Source organism: Grammomys surdaster, unplaced genomic scaffold (genome assembly GCF_004785775.1).
Source record: "Grammomys surdaster isolate TR1022 unplaced genomic scaffold, NIH_TR_1.0 271, whole genome shotgun sequence".
NCBI classification, from domain to species: domain Eukaryota; kingdom Metazoa; phylum Chordata; class Mammalia; order Rodentia; family Muridae; genus Grammomys; species Grammomys surdaster.
In genome coordinates this window covers 7717632-7743486 of record NW_021604712.1, presented here as the reverse complement: position 1 = coordinate 7743486, position 25855 = coordinate 7717632, and the positions used below count along the sequence as shown (strand labels likewise).

Below are 25855 nucleotides of genomic sequence, written 5' to 3'. Positions count from 1 at the left end.
TGTGTGTGTGTGTGTGTGTGTGTGTGTGTGTGTGTGTGTGTGTGTGTTTCATTTGTGAATCCAGAGCTCTTGGGCAGGTGCAGAGCCGCAGGCACACTCACAGGGAGCATAGAGCGGACTTTTAGATATCTACCACAACAGATGTATGTATACACTCATGCACAAAACATTAAACATAACTGACAAAAGCACAGAGGGGTCCTGAGTCTGGAGGGGAAGCACTGCCCTCCCTATCACGCACACAGAAGGCTCACAACACCTCAAAAAAAAAAAAACCAAACAAACAAAAAGGTTAAGTTTTGTAGCATTATGAAAGTAATCTTCAAAAAAACTGAAACTCCTGAGACAGGAGGAAGGGCCAAGGTTTTCAGGCATCACTCTGTGCCCTCAGAAAGCCAAAGTCCAGTTTGACATAGGAATATCAAGGGTAGGGATTCCCCCAGGAGCATGCACTTCCGGAAAGATCACAAACAGGCTGTACCCAGAGCACCTTCATTGTCTGAGCTGAGCTATTTCAACATGGTAAAGGCCCCACAGGGGTTAGCAAAGCCTCTAATCTACCCACAGCAGTGGCATGACAACCACACCCAAAAGTAATAGATGAATATATTAAAATTATATGTCCCACTATTTCAAATTACTTAAAGTTCTCATTCTTATTTTAAAAAACAAAAAAATGAATAAACACACTCACAGTTCCACAAGGTTTGGAAGCTTCTGAGCAAGGTTTTCTGGCTGAAAATCAAAAACTCAGAATTAAATTTTATCTTAAAAAAAAAGTATGAACATTTTTAATTACCTTAAGCATAACAGAATATCTTCTTGAGATATAAATTTTGAGAATGTGAAAATAATAACTCAGCATGTTTGGGATTCATTCTTATACCAACCACAAGACACTTAGTATAGAAACAGTCAAAATCAACATCCCTTATCACATTTGTCATGAACCTTCCTAACGCTGTGACCATTTAACCCAGTTCCTCATGTTGTGGTGACTGCCAACAATTACCTTATTTCTGTTGCTACTTCATAACTGCTTTTGCTACTGTTATGAATCATAACATAAATATCTGTTTTCCAACAGTCTTAGGTAACCCCTGTGAAAAGGTTGTTCAATCCCAAAGGGGTTGAGAACTGAGAACTGCTGCCTTAGAGAAACCAGGCACCTCTCAGGGAACAGAAGGAAGGCGGCCATTGATGAGAGGTTGAGGGGCTAACGAGGCAACTGTGGACAAAAAAAAAAAAAAATGCCAGGGACTGTCAACAGCCTACACAGGGAGAAGGGCTGGCAAGACTCTACAGTCCCCAAAACGGGACGGCACCCTGATGACCACACCCTCATTTTGGATGCTTGCCTCCAAAGTGTGAGCAAAGCAGTGCTGTTGGAGCTGCTCTGTTACGGTGGCCTCACAGTGACAGCCCCCAATCCCCTGATTCCCACATCCTGTTGCTAAAGAGAGGCAGATCTCTGCAGTTTCCAGGCTCTGAGACAAAGATGGTAGAGGATGAATAGAAACAAAGACTCTGATCCAACACGTCTAGGCCTGAGGGTGGCATCTTAAGAGGGGATGGCAGATTGATGACATGTGCTGGGGGTGGGGTGGGGTCCTTTTCCAGGGGAAAACTGCTACAAGTCTACTCACCGGTTGAAAAGAGTGGGTTGGGAGGAGGGTTGTTCCTGTAAGTAACTGTGTATATAACTACAGACATGGTTCAGATTTACAAGCACATGAAGAGGTACACTATGAAAACCGAAAGAACACATGTTATTTCATTCCCCATGCCCCAAACACCAAAAGCTAAGCTAGTTTCAACAACAGAACCAGGAATGGCTTTCAGAAAACAAAAAACAAAAACATGTCTGGCATAGATTCTTAAAGACAAATGCGAGATTGACATGAGGGGAAAGGTGAGGTAGTTCTGGTCCACCTTCTGGGCATAGGAAGTAACGTGCAAAGTGGGAAGGGAAGGGAGTGTTTAGAAAATCATCTATTGGCCGGTAATCCCTTACCAGTAGTCCTAAAAACATATTGGGTTTTGTAAACCCTGCTATAAAAGTAACTGTGCTTGGGGGCCTGGCCAGCCTTAAGAATGTGTGATGGTTTGAATGGGGTGTCCCTCCACAGTTGGTGTCACTGTTTGGGTAGGTTTAGGTGTGGCCTTGCTGGAGGAAGTAAGTCACAGGAGGCAAAGCTCAGGTTTCAAAGCCATTTGTCATTCCTAGTTGGCTCTGGGATTCCTTCTTGCAGCTCAAGACTTGAGTCTTCAGTGCTGCTTCAGCAGCTGTCCATCACAGCAACAGAAAGTAACGGGAAACTACTCTGCTCTTGAACCTATGTTGGGTTGTAACCTATGTGACAACTGCCTCTAACTCCAGCTCCAGGAGCTCTGATGCCCTCTTCTGGGCTCCTGGGACTTCTGCACTCACACATGCACATACTCCCACAAGCGTATGTAAATTTAAAAACTCAATCAAGTGAAAATCAAGTATAAAGATAGTTTTACACAAAGTAGCAAGGGCTGTTAGGTTTTAATGTAAAACATTACTACAGACTCAGGTTTAAACATTTGGTCCCTGAATGATGGTGCTCTTTGGAAAGACTGTACAGCCTCAGGAAGCATGGCCTAGTTTGGGAGGTGGGAAAGACAGGCCACCATGAAAAGAGACATGACTAATACATGGGCTTATATTTTATTCTAAGGCATAGGTTTTTTTTGAAACCATAAACAGAATGGAAATCTACTGATATTATTTTAGATAAGAAAATAACAATTTCATACATGCATACAAATACATTCCAACTGCTTATATACATATAGCCATGCCCCTTTGTCACAAGCTGTATAACTGAACATAGATAGTGTGAAACGACTCAAGTTTTGAGTTCTCACTGTTGACAGAACTACTTAGACATTTAGGCGTTACAAGCTGTGAACCCTCACTCAGTATACATTCAAACTTACTTCCTCAGATGTCAGATTTGGATCTAGCCAAATCCCTGCAATGGCCTTTTAGTACTGGTATCTTTCCTAGTAACAACACACCCTTCCATTTATGGGCACACCTAGCAAAACTAGAGAGCCGTAAGGCAGTGGCCTCAATCAGCAAGTGCTCCCATTAAAGCAAAGACCAGGGCGGGGAAGAAATGCTCAGACGCTGGTTGAGTTTCACCTGCTGGAGTATCAACATTGTATCCGGTTGGCTTACACGACTCTCTGCTTACTTGACTCTATCAGACAGCATTCCATGACAAACTGCTTTGCTTTTAGTTTAGGTTTTTTGAGTTAGAGCTATATATAAAACACTGAAACCATACTTCTGCTACTGACAGGCATCAGTATAAGCTTATTAACAAGTTAAACACACTGTATCTATATTGAAAAACCCGTAAATACACTAACTTTTGAGAAGACAGTAGTTCATGAGAATACTGCCTTTTGAAAATACAAAATAAGTAAATCCATCTCTCAAACAACCTAGAAAACAGTGTCTGTTGAGCAGGCCATGACTGACCCCTAGTGGTGCCTAAGAAACAGTGTCTGTTGAGCAGGCCATGACTGACCCCTACTGGTGCTCTGTGGTATCACTCCCTCCTTTCTAATCCCAACATTTTCAGTACATGAAAAACAGAAATCCTGTTAACACTTACATCAATAAATTTTTTCATAACCAATGCAAAAGTAAACTTTAATATGCATAGCTGGCATAAAATGTTGCTTTCAAATTCCCCTTAAATGTGTAGACTTTTAAATGTTTATAACTTGGGACAAGTATTTCATGTATTTTATAAACCACAACAGATCTGTGACATTCTGTGGTAGCGACTGCCCTTCTTACTCCTCTCCTTCAGAAACTAGGATGTGATACAGTCTAGGGGTCTTCATCAGGCTCGAGGTTTTTGTTTGTTTTATTGTTGTTTTGTTTTTCTTTCCTGCCAATTAAAGAATTAAATGACAGGAAAAATCTTGAGCCAGGTAGAAACGTCTCAAACACTGCAAACAGCAGTAGACAGAATTAGCAGCCAAAGAAAGGCAATTAATGGGGATGAGGAAAAACACAGGCTTGCAGCAGACAGACACAGAAAAAGGCCCCTAGAAAGTGGATGAAACACACATAAAGCCAAAACTTCCACTCTCTTCTCAAGGGTTGGGTTTTTTTAAGTCTTGGAAGAATTTTTTTCCCTTAGGGTTGGTCAGTTTGAAGAAAGGGAGGATGGTTGATTGGCCTATAACTGTTGTGTGACGTGTCCTGATAGGTCTTGAGCCAGTCTGTCAACAGGGGTCTTCTAGGAGACAAAAGCCTATAAGGCATTGTTTAAAGTTGTCAGGCTTTTGTCTTAAATCAGGAGGATAAGGAAAAGCTGGCCATCTAGGAAATCTGTTTTCTTTATCACTCTCCCTATCTGTCTACCTCCCAGAAATCTAACTCTCTTGGTCTCTCAAAAGAACTCACCTGCTCCACAGTGACTTCAAGATGGTAACAGCTTTGTTAGGGTTCACCCCTGAGGGAAAACACCTCAAGCCAGAGTACTCAAATAATCTGCAACTGTTTGCATTCATCAGGAATAAGAAATACCTGTGTGGCTATAAGCTACTAGGTCTCAAGGTTCAGCACCTGCTGCAACCTAACATCTCACAGAAGTCACAAATTTTGGCTCTTAGAGCAAAATTATAGAAGTCTATGAAAAAGAATGATTTAGGGCCTGGAGAAATGGCTCAGTGGTTAAGAGCACTGGCTCTTCCAGAGGTCCTGAGTTCAATTCCCAGCAACCACATGGTGGCTCACAACCATCTGTAATGGGATCTGATGCCCTCTTCTGGTGCACAGCTACTTATATACAATAAATAAATAAATCTTTTAAAAATAAAGAATGATTTATATCCTTCACACTACACAAGAATTAGCTCAATTCAACTTTATTTAGTTTAGGAGCTAAAACCATCAGTTATACAAAACATAAGAATATGGTGCTAGACTAGAGAGATAGGTGGCTTGGCAGTTGAGCACACTGGCTGCTCTTCCAGAAGACCCAGGTTCAATTCCTAGTACCCACATGTTGGCTCACAACCATCTGTAAATTCTGTCTCATGGGATCCAGTGCCCTCTTCTGGCCTCCATAGGTATTGCATACATGTGGTACAGAGCATAACTGCAGACAAAACACCCACATGCATAAAATGAAAACAAATTATTTAAAGGAATAAATCTCAGTGGATTCACAGATGGTATACAAAAGCAATGCTACAACAGGGGAAAGATGATCACAATAATTAAGACCTTTTGTACATAAAGGGACATTATAAATCCAAGACAATGTGCAGATTGAAAGAAATATTTAGGAAACACACAGCAGATAAGGATCCAGCACCCAGACATAAAAGAACTATTGAAACCTAGTAACAAAAAAGCTACTCAAAGATGGACTAATGATAAAAGAAAAATCTGCTAGAGATGGATCTCAAACCTCCTTAAAGGCCTGGCTCCCAGGGTGCTGCTATCCAGAGACAGTGAGTCTTTAGGTCACAGAGGATGTCAACTTGAAAGGATCTGAGTCCCTGCCTTCTTCCTCCTCCTCTTTTATTCCTTCTACTGTTGCCTCCAGCCACAGAGGACAGCTGTACTCCAGAGTGCACTGGAACCTTTAAAACCACCAGCCATAATAATCAGATATACTAGTCCATCTTTTCCCTCTATTAACACTTAAGGATCTTCTTCAGCTCCCACCCACTCCCTCACTCTCCCCAGTCATCTACAACTAGAGCCCTTCTCGATGCCTTTATTCATCTATAAATGTGGGATAATGACAGTGCCTGCATCAAGGCATTGTTTTCGGGATCTAATAACACATGCAAATTGCTTAGAACAAAGCTTGGCATTTGTTGTCATGCAAATGCCTTGGTAAAGACTCAGAAGAAGTTAGCTGTTATTAAGTTTTAACATATTAATGGACATTTATAAAAACAAGTGCTCATCACATTACCACTCTATGATGAATATACTTGTTTCTGATTTGTTTTCCTATTGGGTATACAATTTTACTAAACAGAGTCTAAAACACCAAAAAAAGTCCAATCAATTTCCACTCCAAAAGTGAGTTACAGTGTCTTCTCATAGTCTCTAAAGAGATACTAAAAATCTTTAGCAGTAGATACTGATTTTGTGATATATATATATATATGTATATATGTGTGTGTGTGTGTGTGTATACACATGTTCATGTGTGGCACATGTGCTCACATGTGTAGAGGTCAGAGGCTTCCTCAATTACTCTTCAACGTATGTTTTTGAGACAGGATCTTTCACTGAACCGGGAGCTGATTCATTCAGCTAGTGTCCAACTCGGCATAAAAGCCAGGGACCGTGCAGATGAAAAGGCATCTCCTGCTGGAGGATCTAACTGAGGACTGCCTGAAAGACCAAGGATTGCTAACACAGACAATGCCAGCCAACCAGGAACTGCTATTTAGAAGAGATGCTTTCTTGGGAACAATGGGGCATGGGTGGAGGGTATTAAAGGAGCTTGTAGCAGCATTCAGATGAACTTGATGTCTTGTTTCTCACCTGCTCCTGGAGTCTGTGTCCTTGACTCTGAGCCACCTCACCTCCAACCCTCAAGGGCAAGTAGGGTCAGACAGCAGCAGTCTATGGCACAGGCAGCAGCCTGCAGTTCCTGGATCATCACCTCCCCAGAGTGCTGGAATTACAGGTACATGTCGCCCATACCTTTTACATCAGTGCTGGCAGTGGGAATTCAGGCCTTCATGCTTGTCCAACAAGTACTTTTCTGACTGACACTTTTTCCCAGTCCTCAAGGCCTCATTTCATAAGTCTCCCCCAACCACGGTCACCAACTGGGAACTAAGAATTCTAATGCCAGAAACTATGGCATTTACAGGAAAGTTAATTAAAATATTTTCTAAAGTAAATTTCAGGGCCCCAAATCATAATGTTTCCTATCTACTTTCGTCTTTTATAGTTCTGGTTTTAGTTTGGTTTGGTTTGAAATATGATCTTGCTATATAGTCTGGCCCTCCTATCTCAGCCTCCCGAGTAATGATATTATAGGACTAATATGCTCGCCCCTAACTATTCTTGTATTCACCCTTAATTACATAATTGGGTTCCTAAATAAATCAGCTCATATTATGTTGAAAAAAAGTTTAACAATTTCCTAGCTATACAAATAAAGATAACACTATATAATGAAATACTACTGAAAAGTATTTTAAAATAAAATTATCTACCTTTTGACCCAGCTTTCACCCCTTTATCCCCCTGAGAACCTCCTAAACACTAAGTGTATATACACATAAAGACATTTCTACCTACTCACCTAGAGATATCATTAAATAAAGGAATTTAAAACAAAATATGTAGAACACAAATCTGTTGTTATTAAATAAAAGAAAAACAAAGAAATACAGCAGAATTATAGAAATAGAAGCAAGGGAGTAGAAGGTGTGGCAGTTTGAATGCTGCATCTAACCTAAAATTCATGCTGAAGTCCTTGGCCCCAAGATCATGCATAGTATTAGGGGCTAGGACCTTCAGGAAGTGATTAGGTTATGAAAACAGAGCCAGCAGGAATGGGATAAGTACGCTTATAAAAAGAGGTCAAGGGGGACTGGAGAGATGGCTCAGCGGTTAAGAGCACTGACTGCTCTTCCAGAGGTCCTGAGTTCAATTCCCAGCAACCACATGGTGGCTCATGACCATCTGTACCCTCTTCTGGTGTATCTGAAGATAGCAACAGTGTACTCACATACATTAAATAAATAAATAATTCTTTAAAAAAAAAAAAAAAAAAAAAAAAAAGAGGTCAAGGATGATCCCTTATCATCCAACTATATGAGGAACAGTAAGAAGCACTGTCTACACAGAAGCAAGCTGGCCCTCACCACAGTACCTGGACCCTGGACTTCATATTCAAGAGCATGAGCAGTAATCTCTGCTGCTTGAAAGCTGCCCACTTAATGTTTCTGACTTTATGACAGCTATCATATTTGACATTAAAAATTAGCCAACCTTCTGGGGAGTGGAGGCGGGAAACTGAAGAACACAGTTCTCCATCATCACTGGCGTAAGGGGCACTGACCTCATAGGTGTGTGCATCCAGACCCTGGGATCTGCGCTCCAGGTCCACTGGTCCTTACCAGAGCCATTAGTGCCCCATGCAGAGGGACAAGGCAGCACTTACAACCTGGAGCCCAAGCCAGACAGGCCACTGTCAGCCACAGATCAATGAGAGAGTGTCCACGGAGCAGCAGGAGCAGCAGGACCAGGCAATGGCAGAGAGGCACCATGGTCTATGGGCATCTAAAACGTACTCTCATCTCAAAAACCCTAAAAAAAATCATGCAAATCCAGAGGTGCAAATCCTTGTGTTCATTTTATGAACACTCAAATTGACCAGGTCATCAGGGTTATGCAAAGACTCACCAAGTATCTGAAAGATGTCACTTCATAAAAGGAAGGTGTGCAGGTGTGTCCAGGCCAAGCAGTGGGATGGATGTAGGGCTAGTGGCCCGAAAACTGTGTTGAAGTTTTGTAGCAACAAAGAGAGTAACATGAAGCTTAAGGCTAGACATGGACTATCTAGTCACATATATCGAGATATGCAACGTACCCAAGACACACCGCTAAATTTACAGAACTCATGGTCAGATTAACACACATATGATGGCTAGTCTTAGCTGTCAACTTGGCTACATTTGAAAAGTATTTAAAACCAAAAGCAGCTGGGTGCACTTGTAAGGAATTTTTCTTGATTGCATTATTTGAGGTGGGAGACCCCATCCTAAATCCTATCGATTGAAGTCAGAAGATCTACCCTAAATCTGGGCCACACTTTCTGTGGGGAGCCCACATAAATAAATGGAAGGAAGCTTGTGTTTTCTGTCTGCTTGCTCTCACTCTCGCTAGCCTGAGAACAACTACCCTGAGCCATTCCTTCCATGGTGGTAGAGCCTATTTCTTCAAAATCCAACATGAACTGAAAACTGGCAGCTCTTAGGACTCCCCTGGTGCTCCAGCCCTGTATCGAACTGCTGAGACATCTAGTCTTGTGGACTTAACTACTGAACTCTTGGCCTTTGGGAGATAGCCATTGTATAACTATTTGCATCATAGCCTGTACACCATTCTAATAAATTCTGTATGTGTGTACGTACATACACACACACACACACACACGAGCTCCCCTGCCACACTGAGATGGTCCTCATTGAACAGGAAAGCACTGTTCCTCAGCTGGAGTGGGAGGCTGCACAGAGAAAGATAGATACCCCACAGAAGGAACTTATGGCACAGGAATAAATTCAACATAAAATAAGTGCCAATAAAAGGTTTTAAGTGAAAGGTCTATTCCATTAAGTTCACAGGCTTTTTTTCCTATTTTAGTTCTAAATATTGGCATTCCCCCAAATTCTGAAGACATGACCCACTATCATCCTACAAATTCAAGCCACTGTATCAAGTAACATGAAGTGTACAAGGGAGAAGTGTAGGGGCTGCACACTGGTCACTACTTGGGGAAGTGGCTTCTCATGGTGAGGGGTGGAAAGTAGGAAAGGGTAGAAAAGGACACTTAACACAATGAAGGAAAAAAAGAATTGTACCAGGGAAGAATGAGACATGAAAACAAATGACTGGCAGGTCTCCAAGTAACAAAAGGCCAATGAATCCATAATGCACTTGTCAGCCTACATGGCCAACAATGCTGGCCAGCAGCACAGAAGCTTTGCAGTTGCTCATCAAGTTCCACAAACTTCAACCCCAGGCAGGAACTACGTTTTAACACCAGCAAACACCTAAAACCCTGTCTCCTGGCTGGTCCAGCTAGGGACTAGAACAGCTCTGAGATGACTGCTGACTCTCAGCATCCTACGAGATGTATACAGCATTCCATAGCTCAGAAACCTCATAAAGGAATTTGATACACACCAATATTAATTGCTAAGAGAAAACAAGACGCAACTTTGATCACAAACACCTGCAAGAATTTAATCTTCACAGACTGAAAGAGTGGCAGAGCATGAACTTGGAACACATGCTGTGCTATGGGAAGGCGGATGGAGATGGGGAGGGGTGGAAAGGGACTAGGGAGAGGAGGAAAGAGGGAGAGGAACATGAGCGAGGCAGTGATATGCAATGGACATGTCTTGTTGGAATCCTTACTCTGTACACCAAATAAAAACAATTTTCAGTTAGGTATGTACAATGAGCCACCTATGTATGTCCACATTGTGTGGTAGATACCAAAGCAGTTTCCTAAACTGAAAACTGACAGAAATTTACAGAAAACCAACTGCTTAACTTTTGTAAGTGAAGGTTAGTTTCCCTGAAACATTTATTCCATCAGGCTATTGATGACAGGCGGTAATCTGATCCTGAACACTTCTGTACATACTATTATACAAATGGGCAAATTGGAGCTGTTATCCTTGATAAAATCTCTCTTACACCACTTCTTCCCAAGGGCTAGGAAACTCGAGGTAAGTATGATCTCACATCACACAGTAACATACATACATTCATAAAGGACTAACGAAAATGTGGGTACGGCATTTTCAAGTTTAAAAGCATGGCTAGAAAAAAGAAGAGAACTAAGTATTCAACCTCACATAGGTACAATGTATCAACCTCTAAAAACGAGGCATAACCATTTGTTCCCTGATAAAGCAAAGAGTCACTTTATAATGCATTCCACCTGTTTCAGATTATCCAAGAACGCGTGCCATAAATATAAAACTAGTATGACAAACTTTCCAGATACTTAGGAAAGTTCAAAATATAGAAAGGTTCATTTACAAAGAAAGAGCAGGTAACATAAGTCACAAATTCAAGCACGAAATTCCAACCAGGTAAAACGATAATCACAAAAGGCTATATAGGTAAAGTCACTTAAGATGGGCCATTTTATAACACGCAGTGGGAACAAACTTCTCTTCCCAAACTGAAATCGTTTATTTTACATATGTAAAATGTATGTTATGAAGACAAATTTGTGCGTACTCTTACAACATAAAGTGAATCAAATGTTGCTTCAGCAGCAAACTTTGGTGGGGACCAAACCATATGACATCTCAGTACCAAGTTCACCGATTTTCAACAAGGCACTCATAAAGGAGGATTTGTTTTGTTAACACACAAAGGCCTCTTTAAACTTTGCAAATATCTATCAATACTTTGGTCATCAAATCATTCTCTGTTTAATGCCGACAACTCTGTCAGGCTTGTTGGTCTTCTCCTTATTTACGTTTTACCTCGGCTGCTTTAACACACAGCAGAAGAAGCACAGGCCCTGAGAGACGTACTCGCTGACTGAAGACAGACTGATTAGTCTGTCTCAGTGGTATGTCAGAATAATTTCTCTTTCCTGCATATCCATTCTGTAGCCTAACTTCAGGAACTCTGGTAATGAATGTGCAGCTACTGAGAACCCCGCCTATCTCCACTCTGCATGTGCAACTCCTTGATCTACATAGTGTGGATGGGTGAAACGTGTCTTCATCAGGACCACATTTATAAATGGCATTAATGCAATATAATATCTACCAAGGTCGTGAGGGAGTTCCTCTTCATGTAGAGCCTCTCCAGGTGCTGCAGCCCCTCATCTTTCAGTAACTCCAGAGGAAAATGGTGCAGATTCCTGTAGTTTAAGAACAAATTCTTGTGCTTTTCAAGCCTGGCCACAGAGATCGTCTTACAGAGTTCGGATGCCATGACTGAACATGTCCAACCAGGAGTGCTGGCACACTACATCTTGTCAAAATTGCTCCATTTCTACAAAGAGGACAAAAAAATTAGTCATTAGGATTTCTTACAAGCACTGCATATAAACCTGTCATCCTACAGAGCTAGAAGACAACACTATATATACATATATACGAATACATATATATACTTTCTACCTTCTTTTATGACAACTAAAATTTTTGCACATATTTAGGACATTAAGATAATAGAGTAGTCTGATTAGGCATATTTACTACTTACTAGAAATAGACCTGACTGGGGGAAAACTCTTTTGGACTTAAGATAGGACTCTATTCGAATTGAGATCAATTTCTGGCTTTGTTTTTTAAAGACAGGTTTCTCACATACCCCAGGGTAGCCAAGAACTTGTTATGTAGCCAAGGAAAAATCTAAATTTCTGATCCTCCTGTCTCTGCCTCCAGGAGTGCTAGGATTCCAGTTGTATGACACACCTCTTTGTTCCTGCAGCACTGAGATCAAACCCAGGGGTCTGTGCATGCTGGGAAAGCACTCTGCCAACTGCTCGGCATCCCCAGGTCCCAGAGACAAGTTGCACAGTGTGACCAAAGAAAAAGATGTTAAAAAAAAATCAAACTCAGCAGGCCTCATTTTCATCTTGAGCTACCTCATTTTGTATTTTACTCACCCCGAACATTCAAACATACATTAGTTCTACTTATGTCACTAACAGCTCAATTCCTTTACTTCCTACTGTCTAAATGGTGTCAAATATTCCACATGCGCTCTTTCCCGTCTTGCAAGATGGCGGGTGAAAAGGCGGAGAAGCCTGATACAAAGGAAAAGAAGCCTGCGGCCAAGAAGGCTAGCGGTAATGCTGCTGCCTCTGGTCCCCCGGCCGCTGGTGCAGCTAAAAAGGGTAAACCGAAGAGTAAAAAACTCAAGAAAGCCAAGCCCCACTGCAGCCGGAACCCTGTCCTGGTGAGAGGAATTGGCAGGTACTCCCGATCAGCTATGTATTCCAGAAAGGCCTTGTACAAAAGGAAATACTCAGCTGCCAAGACCAAGGTTGAAAAGAAGAAGAAAAAGGAGAAGGTCCTTGCTACTGTCACAAAAACAGTTGGTGGGGACAAGAACGGTGGCACCCGGGTGGTGAAGCTTCGAAAAATGCCTAGGTATTATCCTACGGAAGACGTGCCTCGGAAGCTGCTGAGCCACGGCAAAAAGCCCTTCAGTCAGCACGTGAGGAGGCTGCGCTCCAGCATCACTCCCGGGACTGTCCTGATCATCCTCACTGGGCGCCACAGGGGCACGAGAGTGGTTTTCCTGAAGCAGCTGGGCAGTGGCTTGCTACTTGTGACTGGACCTCTGGCTATCAACAGAGTTCCTCTGCGCAGAACACACCAGAAGTTTGTTATCGCCACCTCTACAAAAGTTGATATCAGCGGGGTTAAAATCCCCAAACACCTGACTGACGCTTACTTCAAGAAGAAGCAGCTGCGCAAGCCTAGGCATCAGGAGGGCGAGATCTTCGACACAGAGAAGGAGAAATACGAGATTACAGAGCAGCGAAAGACTGATCAGAAAGCTGTGGACTCGCAGATTTTGCCAAAGATTAAAGCTGTTCCTCAGCTCCAGGGCTACCTGCGATCTCAGTTCTCCCTGACAAACGGGATGTATCCTCACAAACTGGTGTTCTAAATGGCTTACAGCCTCATTAAACAGATTCATATGTTTAAAAAAAAAATATTCCACATGCTTACTTCTTCTGTCTTTTTAGCCTTGCCTTCACAGCTTTGGAGAGTATCAGAAATAGCAAAGAAAGCAGTCAAAAGTCATCAGTCCAAAACACTGCACTGGGAACAAGAACCCTGTATGATCCCATCACAAATCTCTGGGCCTCAGGTAACTCAGGTAGATGCAGCAGTTAATAGGTTGGTTAAGTTGACAATGAAGCTACATTTGACATCTTCCTAGGCATACAGATGAACAAACTTCACTATGAACAGGTGAGGATGAACAAGCTTCCTCAGTAACATGACGAAACAGACTCAGGGCTTCCAGACCTTCTCAAAGGTGGAACGGTTCATAAGGAATTAAAGGCAACAATCTGACACCAGGCCTAGTGTGGGTTCTGTATGACGAAGCACAGGATTCCAGAAGACATTACTGAAAGTACACAACAACAAAATTGCTCAAAAAGTCGAATTTTCTAGACATGCCCCCTCTAGATCTTTATTGAAACATGAAAAGGAAAGGGAGTAGTTTCAATTATTGTATTCATTTTAAGAAAATAATTCTCATTGGATAGTTATAGGAAGGCTTTCTATGAGCAGAGTGTTATAACTTTGGGGTTAATGTCTATCATTTTCAAACTCATTCCTTAGCTCAGATGTCAGCAGTTACCATTTTACTTAAGAGTATTCTAAGAAGTGGTGGGTTAACAGCCCCAGGTCAACCTAAGAATCTAATACTTCCCCTACTTATTCCAGCTACTTCCTTCCTCACTTTATTGCCAGGCACCTGATCTTTGGACATCTTATGTGTCTTTATATAAAGAAAAGGGAACTATAGCACTGACAGCATCAATGTTTCTGTATGAAAGACAAAGCTAGAACAATTACCCCAGAAGGGTAATTAGCCACTGAGAAGTGGGAGTGGTTTAGAGGTCTTACAACATAACCAATGTCATACCTTCCCAGACAGCTGTCAGAGCTTATCACCAGTTACCTCCCCAGGTTTTCCTGTCTCAGCAAATGTGGGGGAAGCACCCTTCTACCCACACAGCAGCTCAGCTGGGAGTCAGGAAGGGTCCCATCCTCTCCATCACAGCTTCTTCAATCAAGGCTAGTGCTCCTCTTCCCAAATACATCTCAGTTCTAGCCATCTCTCTCCAGCGGCCAAACCCACCGGCCACTGCCATCTCCGGCCTTGGCCAGCTGTACTCCTGGCCTCCATGTGCCCTCTTTCATCATTCCCAACAGATCAATCACAGCAATGGGCCTCTGAAAATGCACTCATAATTGCACCTCTTCCTCTCAGGCACGTCTTACTAAACAAACCCTTTAGCAACTCCTTATTGAGAAAAGCAAGTCTTACAAAGCTTCCTGAGCCCTTGACCATCGGGCCTAACCTGCCTGTCCAGCCTCCTCTGTGACATTCACCAAGTTCCTGACCTCTCTTAATCCTGGGAGCTACCAAACGCCTCCAAGCTCTTGCTGCTCCCCCCTTGGCTGGAAATGTCTCTTTCCCCTGCAGGTTTCAACATAAAACTCACCTCCCTATCCCAAACTAATTACTTCCTTGGCTTTCTTTCACAGCAATCCAGTTGTTCAGTTTTTACTATTTCTTTTACATTATATATCTATACATAGATATGCACACCTGTTTACTGACACTTCAGACAAGAGTCTGTAAAATCCTAAGACCAGAGAGCTGTTGCTTTCTTCATGTCTGCATGCCTGCATTAATAATACAGTATCTAAAATGTTTTTAGCTTCCAAACAGCTAATAAGTGGATGAAATCAGGGCAGCTGTTCCAAAGTTGATTTTTCATGTACCCATTGAGATCACTCATAGATGATTTAAACTTGCTATCTGTCATAAATATCTATCTTCACAGCCAAGCAGAACAGCAGACGTTAATGAATCCACTTTACAGATGAGGTACTTTGCCACAGCCGAAATGCAGGTGGTCCTAACTCCAAAGTCTGGGTACCACCTTTCCCGTAACGCAGCCTTTTACAAATGTAAAATGTAGCCAGTGTGTCATCCTTATGAGACAGCCCAAGATTACACATATGGAAGGCTTCCCTTTTGCAAAGTCAAAACCGTATCCAAAATCTTCACTCACTGTAACCAGATGATGGCTCCTTCTGAATGTTCCACCTGGCGCTGGTTGCTTCAAAAGCATCATCAGGCTCTGCTTTGTACAAACTGGGAAATAACGCCTATGCAAATGAAAACCAAAAGCTCCCAAAGATCAATGATACTCTTGGTTTTCCAATATGCACTCATCGGCAAGACAGCTTTTTTGGTTTTCCTGACTTTTTCAAAACTTCACCCCCTGACCACCGTTAATGTAAATAATGTAATCAGTATTGACTAGATCCAGCTGCACCTTCAGTTTTCTGAAAGTCTACCACCAGTCTTCTCAGTAGAAACAGAACAAGCTCTCAAGTACATCCCAATTTAAAGCACAAGTATTTTAAAGACTAGTTCCTGACTGACTTTCCAGTACTTGAATCGACAGAATACACAAGCCGGCTTTCTAACACTGGAGATTAGAGACTTACAAACTGTATATTGCAAGCATCTGTAAAAAGCTGTTTTCTCCATGAGAAAAGCTACCAGACGTCTTGGTTTTGCCTGAGTTAGTCTGAGTCTAAAGTCATAAGAAATTCGGCAGCAGGGAGCCCAGAAGATGATACCGGGATACTCTGGTACCAGGGGCCAAGGAGGACACGCCAGCGGTGGGGATCCAAGGCCGGACAACCCACTATCCCTCTCCCAGAGGCCCAGGCGCTTCTGTGGCGACGGGGATGAAGCGTCCCCTCCGGGAGCCGAGCCAGCGGCTTCGACCGGTGAGCCTGGAGGCCGGACACTCACCTCGGCGCCCGCTGACCAACACTCAGCGGCTCAGGCTGCGCTGGTAGGCAGTCCAGAAAGCAGAGGGAGGGCGGGGCTACGGGGGCGGAGCCTGCGGAGAGGCGGGCCTGACTAACGGGAGTAGGGATCGGGAAAGAAGGGGGCCAGGAGAACGAAACGTCGCGATAGTTCGCTTCAGTTCTCGCTGTCTCACGATAGGTGGAAAGAAAGACTCATTTTAAGAACCAGACGCTTATTGGCTGAGAGCGCGACTTCCTGCAGCGTCCCAGCCATAGCTTTGTCCTGGTTTCCGGCTCCGGCTTGGAACTGGTTGTCAAGAAAGTGGGTGTTCTGCATTAGCGTTTTAGTGGGTTGTTTAGCTGGGCCAGCCTCAGGGCCGCCAGTAACTAGCCCGTTCTTTTATTCATCCATTCATTCCGCTGCCAACTATAAAACTCGGCGCCGAGCGATTAAATACCTGGCATCGACCTAGGCGCAGTCTTGCATCTGCTTTATCAGCAGTTCCGGCTGCTGTTACACCACCAGTCTGACTTAAACAGAATCTGTTGGGCTTACGTAACGCAAGTACATGGAGTCAACAAGCAGAACTTAAGGCGCTGGATTTGATGTCTCCAAATGCTCACTGAGAGCTGCCAAAGACGGTCTCTACCCTCTAGACACGTGTGGACTAGGCATGGTGGTGCACGCCTGAATCCCAGTGTTGTGAAGGTGGAGACAGGAATTAAAGGCCAACCTCAGCTCCCTGAGACACTGTCTCGGAAATAAAAATTGCAAAAGAAACACAGGCTCTGGTGCGAGAAATAACTAAGGACAATCAGAATTTAGTGAAATAATCTGGCAGTTCCGATATGGCTAAGTAGACTAAGTCGATGAATACCTTCTTAAGACTAAAAATCTGATTGTTCCGATGGAGCAAGCGTGCAGCCTCTGGTACTCTTAAGGCCGAGGCAGTAGGGCTACAAGTTGAAGGCCAGTGTGATTGCTAATGAGACCCTATCTCAAAAAAGTATTTCAAAAAGAAAAGGGGCAGGCATGTAGCTCAGTAGAGGCACTAAGTTCAAGCCCCAGTAGCAGGGAAGAAAAGTAAATTATTTTTTAAAATGTCGTGCACACTGATAGACGTCTTTCTGTCTTTAAATTTTCCTCTAAGACTTACTCTTTATTGTTTGACGAAACTCATTATGTACATGAGGTGTTTCGAACAAATCCACCCCTCGTTAAAAGTTATTCTTCGGGGGTTGGAGAGGTGGCTCGGGGGTTAAGAGCACTGACTGCTCTTTCTGAGGTACTGAGTTCAATTCCTACCAATCACATGGTGGCTCACAACTATCTGTAATGGAACCCGACGCCTTCTTCTGGTGCTTCCGAAGAAGCTACAGTGCACTCACATACATAAGATAAATAAATCTTATATTAAAAAAACTCTTATTCTTTGTTCTTCAATAAAAATTGATGAACTGGGCAGTCCTGGCCCATGCCTTTATTCATAGCATGCAGAGGCAGAGGCAGGCGGCGGACCTCTTGGGTTTGAGGCCAGCCTGGTCTACAGAGTGAGTTCCAGGACATCCAGGGCTACATGAAGAAACCCTGTCACGACAAAACAAACAAACAACAACAAAAAGATGTCTATTAATTTGCATAGAGACTTCTTGTTAAGCAGCCCTAATTTTATCTATCTATCTATATCTATCTATCTATCTATCTATCTATCTAATTATAAGTAAAAATAATATGACACTAACTTTAGTTAGTGAATGCTGAGATCAGGAGAAATAATATTTCCCAGGAAAAGCACACCAATTGATTATCCAATACTAAATTGTCAGCCCTGAAAATTCTCATTCATTCTCTCTCTTTCTTTCTCTCTCTCTCTCTTTCTCTCTCTCTCTCTCTCTCTCTCACACACACACACATTCTCTCTTTCTCTCTTCCCATGTAATAATTAAAGAAAAAAGAGGTCATGAATTTGAAAAAGAACAAGGGAGGGGTACATAGGAGGCTTGGTCATAAGGAAAGAAAAGGGAAAGCCATGAAATTATAATTTCCATATACATGTATATATAATATTAATAATTGACAATCACAAAAAGAGTAGTAATAGAAAACATTTCTGAAGTAATGTCAGCTTCTTAATTTTTGTCTTTCTTTTTTAAGAATATTTCTGGCACATGCTCATGAAAAATGTTAAAATAGCTCTTTCTCCTTCTCCAAATTGATATTAAACTCCTATATTGATAGTATGACCAATGTTAGAAATTCACTTGTTTTGTGGAGAGGATCAACTTACTTTTTTTTTTTTTAATCAGACTTAAAACAGAAGGGGAAACTCTAAATGGATTTTTTCTTTTTTTTCTTTTCTTTTCTTTTTTTTTTTCTTTTCTTTTCTTTTTTTTTTTTTACTACAATCTCTGGCAACTTTTAACTTCAACAAGTCAGCGATACCACTTTAAGAAAATTCCAAGGAAAAGGCTGCCGCGGATCTAAAATTCCCACCTCTGGCTTCCAGGGATTGGATTACAAAGTTCAACAAACTTCTCTTCTCCACTCCCTATTGGTGAAGGCGCTATCATTCATTCTTTGGCCTGGAGTTTTGTTAAGTACTGGGTTGCTTTACGGAAAAATGCTGTTCTCTTTTGGGATGAAACTACTCTGTTTAGACTTGTCTGTGGTTATCAGGCTGTAGAATCATTAACTTGATACAGAGGGAGCCACTGGCAACTCAGGTTTTCAAGAGACCCGTGAAAAGGAAACGGAGTCTCTCCATCGGACTGGGTAAACTCACAAAGGATTTTACGACTTTGTTGCAGATACTGAGTGTTAAAGAAACTTTCCAGGTGTTTTGTTTTGTCTTGCTAGTTTTAAAGGAATGCCTAAAGAAAACCAGAGGAAACGCCGACACATGCTGAGGTGGCTGGAGGAAGAGGCAGCAGAATTCTTTTGTCTGTAGAATGAAGTTGGAAACGCAATTCCCAGGTGATCAGTGGAATTTTGCAAGGTAAGTAAGATTAATTGTGGGTCATATTTTGCTTCAAAAAGTTTGTGCTTTGTGGTTATTTGTTGATTTAATGTGGATTTAGACATTTAATATTATTGTTTTTTTTTTAAATCAAATGGATAGTCATGTCTGTGCATTATAACAGACCTAATATGCAAGCCATCTATTTAGAGAAGAAAAATCACAATTGACTTTGAACTCAAATTGGGCAGATATTTGTAAAGTTGAAAATTAAGGAATGGATTTGCCTGTGACCAAGCAAACCTAGTTTTGGCATATGCTATATCAGAATCAGCAAGTGGATAAATTCTCCCCCAAAAGAAATCTGGTATTCATATTTTCAATAAGAGTTATTTTAATTAATATTAAAATATAAAGTTCAGGAATATATTAGATCAACATTGTCACAGTTAGTTTACCTATAAGGACATAAAACAGTAAAACTCTAGATGTTCATACCAAAGCTTTGGACAAACGGGGCTCAGAGATTTTCAATGAAAGAGTCTATGTATTTTCAACGTGTAGGTGCTTGTGACAGATGCTAAGGGCATCAGGAGCTCGGAGCCCTTGAATTTGCAATAGGTAGGGGAGAGGGAAGTAGCATTCCATGGGGTGCTGCAACCTTGGCAAAGCTGCCTCTGACTGCAGCAAGACGTTCATTGAAAACCTTCATTAAAATGGTAATAATGCTTTAGTTAAATACTTAAAAAAAAAAAAGCACGGGAATTTACAGGAAGAGCCAGTCACTAGCGTTAAGGAGTTCACTTGTGGATTTTCAATATGAAAACTGCTTTGCAGCTTTGGACTGTGTCAAGGCGAAGGGCAAAGCTCAGTAATCTCAGTTGGACAGATCTGTAGCCAAGTCTCTTGAGACATTTTGATTGATTAAGTATCTTTATTCACCATCATTGCGTCACATAAATCCTGATGCGTTTCCTTGTGGCCTTTGAGAAGCACCGAGCAGTTTTAATCTAGCACTGTGTGTGTATATTGTCAGGTGTGGTGGTTGCGGCATAATTAGAACTGTGGCAGTGATTCTTGTTCCCGCTGGATTGGTTCTTTCTTTGAATGTGTTTGTCATGATTACACTTAACTGATCTAAAGGAATTTCAAACCCCAAACCATGAAAAGCCACTACAGGGAGTGCCACTTGAGCTGTGTCTGGGACAAAACTCAGTATTTCACATGCTCAGTGAGTTACCATGATACTCCAGAACCTCTGCTAAGCATTGAGAAAGCAAAGAGACTGAAGGACCATCTCCAGCAAGCGGGCAAAGTGCTTCATCGACGTTAACTGTATCCTTATACCAAAACATACTCTGAAGTCTGAAGCTCACCAATCCTAAGATGTCCATAGGTAGTTCTTTCTTTCTTTCTTTTGGCTAATGATATGCTGTGTTCACTTTTATCCCTTTTTTTTTATTATTTTCTCCTCCACCCCCTCTCTTCTTCTAGATTTCTAAATTCCCTGTTTATTTTCATGTTTCTTTCCCTCCTGGTTTTGAGACAGGAGACAAAACAGTCCACATTTGCCTTTTTGAGACTGGCTTATTTCTTTTTTTTTTTTTTTTTTTTTTTTGGTTTTTCGAGACAGGGTTTCTCTGTGTAGCCCTGGCTGTCCTGGAACTCACTCTGTAGACCAGGCTGACCTCAAACTCAGAAATCCACCTGTCTCTGCCTCCCAAGTGCTGGGATTAAAGGCGTGCGCCACCACCATCCAGCTGAGACTGGTTTATTTCTCTTAACACATTCTTTGGTTTCATCCATTTTCCTGCAAATGAAGAATAAGCTTTATTCTTCAGAGCCAAATGAATCTGTGTTGTATACATATGCCCTTTCCTCATTGGCTGGTTCTTTGATGGACACCTATGCTGCTTCCAGGACCTGGCTCTTGTGGCCCAATAGCTTTAGTGTACAGATGTCTCTATAGTAAGCTGACATATCAGTGATTTCAAAAGGAAGAGAAGGAGGAATCTCTAGCTGTTAGAAACAGCTCTGGGACAAGGTCCCTTCTCACAAGGCTGTCTCCAATACTTACCAAGTATTATCCATTCGTAAGTCCCTTAAATAGTACAGCCCTCAAGAAGATGGAGAAGCAGAAGAAATGTGCCACCTGTGAGCAGTGACAGTGAAAAGCTCACTCATGCTTTCTCAGGTCTGCTGAGATTCCTGTGATATGCAGCCTTTGCCTCTGTGGGATGGACATCTCCCCCCACAGCTACTGCAGTGACTGTGCACAGAAAGAGTTCGCTTGTTACTACGTGCAGGCCTTCTCAGTCCTGGCTTCCTCCAGCTCTTCACAGCTTTTCCCCTGAGGATTTTGGCACTCTATATGTGCAAAACAAGAAAAGTAATGAGAGGATACTTGTGCAATTAGTTTAGCTTTTAAACTAAATGTAATCTTAAGGGCTAGAAGCGTCGTTACTCAGTGGTAGCATTCACAAGGATCTGTGTTTAATTTCCTAGTAGGAGTTAAATTGCTGTGGCAATGTTTCTACTGTTTGTATTTTTTGCATTAAAATTTATAGATACTATTTTTAGTGAATGTATCATTTGACTCCAGTTTCACAAGGAATGAGATGATGGCTCTATCTCAAAGAAGAAAGGATTGCTGTAAAAGACATGAAATCTCATCTACAGTGTAATCTGTGAACTTTGAGGTCTGTGGAATACATATATATGTATATATATATGTACATATATATATATATACACATACATAATACATATATATATACACATACATGCATACATGTATGTGAATATGTATATTTCAAAATCTGTGTTCATCAGGATTCTCCATGATACGGCAATACCACATTCTTTTTTTTTTTTAAGATTTATTTATTTATTTTATTTATGAGTACACTGTTGCTGTCTTCAGACACACCAGAATAGGGCATCCAATCTCATTACAGATGGTTGTGAGCCACTATATGGTTGCTGGGATTTGAACTCAGGACCTCTGGAAGAGCAGTCAGTGCTCTTAACCGCTGAGCCATCTCTCCAGCCCCTCAATACCACATTCTTTTTATCCATTTGAGAGTTCACAGACATTGGGAATACCTTCAGAATTCATCTACTACAGCTAACACTGCTAGGAAGATGTGCACACATTTCTGTATGGCTGTGCTTCTTCAGCTGCGTTGTAGTTACCTACAAGTAGATGAGTGGGTCATGTACTGACTCTGTGTCTCACTTGGAGGAAGCATCACAGCTCTATTCCAAGGCGACCTCAGCACCACTTCACATTCTCACCAGTAGCATGTGAGAGTTCCGACTTCTCCACATCGCCACCGCTTCTTACATTTGGGTTTATTGCTGCTGTTACTACTGTCGTTGTCTAAATTTAGTGAAGATGAATTAGTAGCTCCTTGTGATTTTGATGATGACTAATGATAGTAGCCATATGGGATTCTTGGCTATCCATATATTTTCTTTGTTTTAAAAAAAAATGTCTAGGGGCTGGAGAGATGGCTCAGCAGTTAAGGGCACTCTTCCCGAGGACTCGGTTCAAATCCCAGCAACCACATGGCAACTCACAACTGTCTGTAACTCCAAGATCTGACACCCTTCTATAGACACAGATGCAGGCAAAGCACCAAAGCACATAAAATAAAGGAAATAAATTTAACAAGAACATTTAAAAAAAAATCTCTATTTAGTTACTGGTCTAATTTTCAGTTGGGTTAACATATTGTCATTGAATTGCAGATATTCTTTACATATGCTCCCATGTTTTAGGTTGTCTTTTAAATTTAGTGTTTAACTTTGAAGCATTAAGAGGTCAGTGTTGGGAACATCCAGTTTATCCAACCTTTTCCTCTGTCACTGGTACGTTGGCGCTGTATCCAAGGAATCCAAGCTCACGAGGGTCGACTCCAGTGTTTGGGCGGAGCTTCGTGCTTCGGACTCTCACATTTAGGTCTCTGCTCGGCTTGAGGTTCATCTTTAGGTATGGCTTGAGGTCCGCCTCTTTGCATGCGGCTCTCCAGCATCCGTCATTTATTCTAAAGACTCTTCTTCCTGCCATTTAAGCATCTTAGCGCCTTTTCAGGGTTTGAAGGAGTACACAAGGTCCTGGGTTTGACCACTGGGGGAAAAAAAGAGTGACCATGGATGTCAGAGTTATCCTTGAACTTCTTTTCTTGTCCTGTCTGTCAATCCTTATGCCAGTGCCTTGTCATTTTGTTCTGGTTTCTCCCAGCTTCAACTGCACTGTGATTGACAATCTAGAGTCTTACAAGTTGTACAAGGTTTTTTTGTTTTGTTCTGTTTCGTTTTTTGAGAAATTTCTGTTGTTTCTTTTTGCGATTGTATTTTAATTACAGTATTTCAGTATTTCTCCCTTGCCTTTCCTCCCTCAAAACCCTCCCATATACCCCTCACTGCCCTCCTCCATATGGATGGCCTCTTTTCCATCAATTGTTGCATGCTTATATGTACACACACACACACACACACACACACACACACACACATTTCTAAATACAGCCTGTTGAGTCCATATGTCACTTATTTGACTGTTTGACCCTGGACCACCAATCGATATGCTCCCAGCTTTACTCAGTTGCTTGTCGTTCTGTGAGTAGGATTGAGGCCCTGTGGGGTAGTCTCCATCCAGTTTGGCGTGTTTATTGGTGTCTTCCTCAACAGCTTGTTTTGTTGTTCTCGAAGTTTATATAATGATTGCCACAACCAGGGTGACTCACATAATCATCTGGCATAATTGCCGTTGTTTACCTGATGAGGCCGTAATAAGATCTACTACCCTCGCCCAAGGATCTAGGGCAAGGTTTTCTGCCGTCATCATGCTGGTCATGTGGTCATGTCAGCTTGAGAACTTGGAAGTGAAAAGTTTTGCTTCTCCAACAGTGTTTGATTACTGTGGGTTGGTTGGGGCTTCCTTTGTTTTGTTTTGTTTTTCTTTCTGGTCAGACCGCTTGTCTGTTTGGGGCAGGATTTTTTTTTTACTGTGCAGTCCAGACTAAGCATGGACTCCTGGTCCTCCTGACTCAGCTTTCCAAGTTTTGCTAATTATTACAGACTCGTGCTAGCACGCCTGGCTGACTTTTTATAGTTTTTATATTATTAGTAACTTTTAAGATTTCAAAACATGAATTACCTAGCTTTCCCCCTTTTTAAGGATTGCTTAATCTAGTTTGAGTTTCTTGCATTTCCATATGAATTTAAGCACAAAATGTTTCATTTCTGCAAGGGAAAAAAAAAAGACCTTTGATATTTTAATAGGAATTGTTTCGATCTGCTCATCCCTGTAAGGACACTGTGACGCCTCTAATCCACGGGTATTTCTCTATGTATCTAAGCTTGCTTTGACTTCCTTCATTTTCAATACATGTCTGTATTAGCTACTATCACGGTGCAACAACTAAATACCTGACAGAAGTAACTTAAAAGACAAAAGAGGTTTGTTTGCTGGGCACATAGTTTCAGTCCATTGCAGCAGAGAAAGCAGGAACATGAAGGGATTCTTCACATGACAACAGACAGGAGGCAGAGAAAAAGGGCTGGAATCCAGGGTGGTTGCAGCCTTAAAGTCCCACCCCTTGGTGGCCTACTTCCACCACCCACGCCCCACCTTATGAAGATTCCAGTCTTCAAAATAGCCCCATAGTTTGGGGGAACTAGCATTCCAATATGAACCTGTGGGAGTAACTTTATATTCAAACCATGATATTCTTAAACTTGTTTATACTTACTACATTTATTCATAAGGGTCTGTCTGTTTTCCTATTGTTAGTAGCCACATTTCCTTAATTTCACTTTCAGGTTATATGTTGCTAGCATATATAAAATATAATTTTGAAACTAGGCATTATGGGGCATACCTGTAGTGCTCGGAAACCTGAGGCAAGACTCAGTAAGAAGACCCTGTCTCAACACAAACAACAGTGGAAGGCAATGTGAATAGCTCTGAAGAGTGACACCCGAGGTTGGCCTCTGGCCTCCAGGAGTGCACAGAACTGCACATACCCCATATAAGATGGAACAAGGGATAGAGGCACGCCAGTGGCATGGCGGTGCAGACCTGCAATCCAGCACTTGGGAGGCAGATGTGAGGAGCAATACAGGTTCAAGACCAGCCTGGCAGACAGAATTTCACTCCTGCCTGGCCAGGGACGTATAGTGAGATGTTGTCTTAAACAGACAAATGATGTAAGTAAGAAAAGACTAGAAACAGTGAGGGAGAGAAGGAATGTGTCTTATTTCTGACACATCCTGTGGGGTTACTGAACGTGTTTAGAAGGGCTAGCAGTTTTGTTACTCACTGTCCCTGGATTCCCTAGGATTCCACACACAGGATCATGCCATAATAAAGTTTTGTTTCTTCCTTTTTCTGGCCTCATGCTTTTATCCTTCTTGTCTACTTACTCTGATTGGAATACCATCTTGAATACAGGTGTTGAGAGAGAACACCCTCTTCTTGTTTCCTGTCATAAGAGGGAGGCATTCAAGACTGCCACCCTTAGCTTGCCAGGTGTGGTGGCAGATACGAGATTTCTCAGAACTTA

General features: G+C 41.9%; 2 protein-coding genes and 1 pseudogene across 8 annotated transcripts in view; 2 read left to right on the top strand and 1 right to left on the bottom strand.

Moving 5' to 3' along the window:
* Lrrc28 (leucine rich repeat containing 28) overlaps positions 1 to 16445 on the bottom strand; it is a 124507-nt gene extending 108062 nt beyond the window's left edge. The window contains exons 1-3 of one of the 3 annotated variants that reach the window (XM_028776697.1): positions 16328 to 16445; positions 11561 to 11788; positions 695 to 735 (exon numbers count right to left, since the gene is read on the bottom strand). In XM_028776697.1, coding sequence (XP_028632530.1) covers positions 695 to 735; positions 11561 to 11728 — 209 coding nt within the window. In that variant the 5' untranslated portion in view covers positions 11729 to 11788; positions 16328 to 16445. Of the gene's footprint in view, positions 1 to 694; positions 736 to 11560; positions 11789 to 15572; positions 15598 to 16327 lie in introns of those variants that run through there. The other 2 variants (XM_028776699.1, XM_028776698.1) reach the window with 2 other exon arrangements.
* LOC114628755 lies at positions 12524 to 13466 on the top strand (annotated as a pseudogene). The gene has a single exon (XR_003712529.1). The product of XR_003712529.1 is annotated as a 60S ribosomal protein L6 pseudogene (transcript).
* A 2438-nt stretch (positions 16446 to 18883) lies between the features above and the next one.
* Positions 18884 to 25855, top strand: part of Ttc23 (tetratricopeptide repeat domain 23) — an 84753-nt gene continuing 77781 nt past the window's right edge. Inside the window, exons 1-2 of one of the 4 annotated variants that reach the window (XM_028776701.1) lie at positions 18934 to 19099; positions 19184 to 19322. The gene's annotated coding sequence lies outside the window, so the exon portion shown is untranslated. Of the gene's footprint in view, positions 19323 to 25855 lie in introns of all 4 variants that reach the window. The other 3 variants (XM_028776700.1, XM_028776702.1, XM_028776703.1) reach the window with 3 other exon arrangements.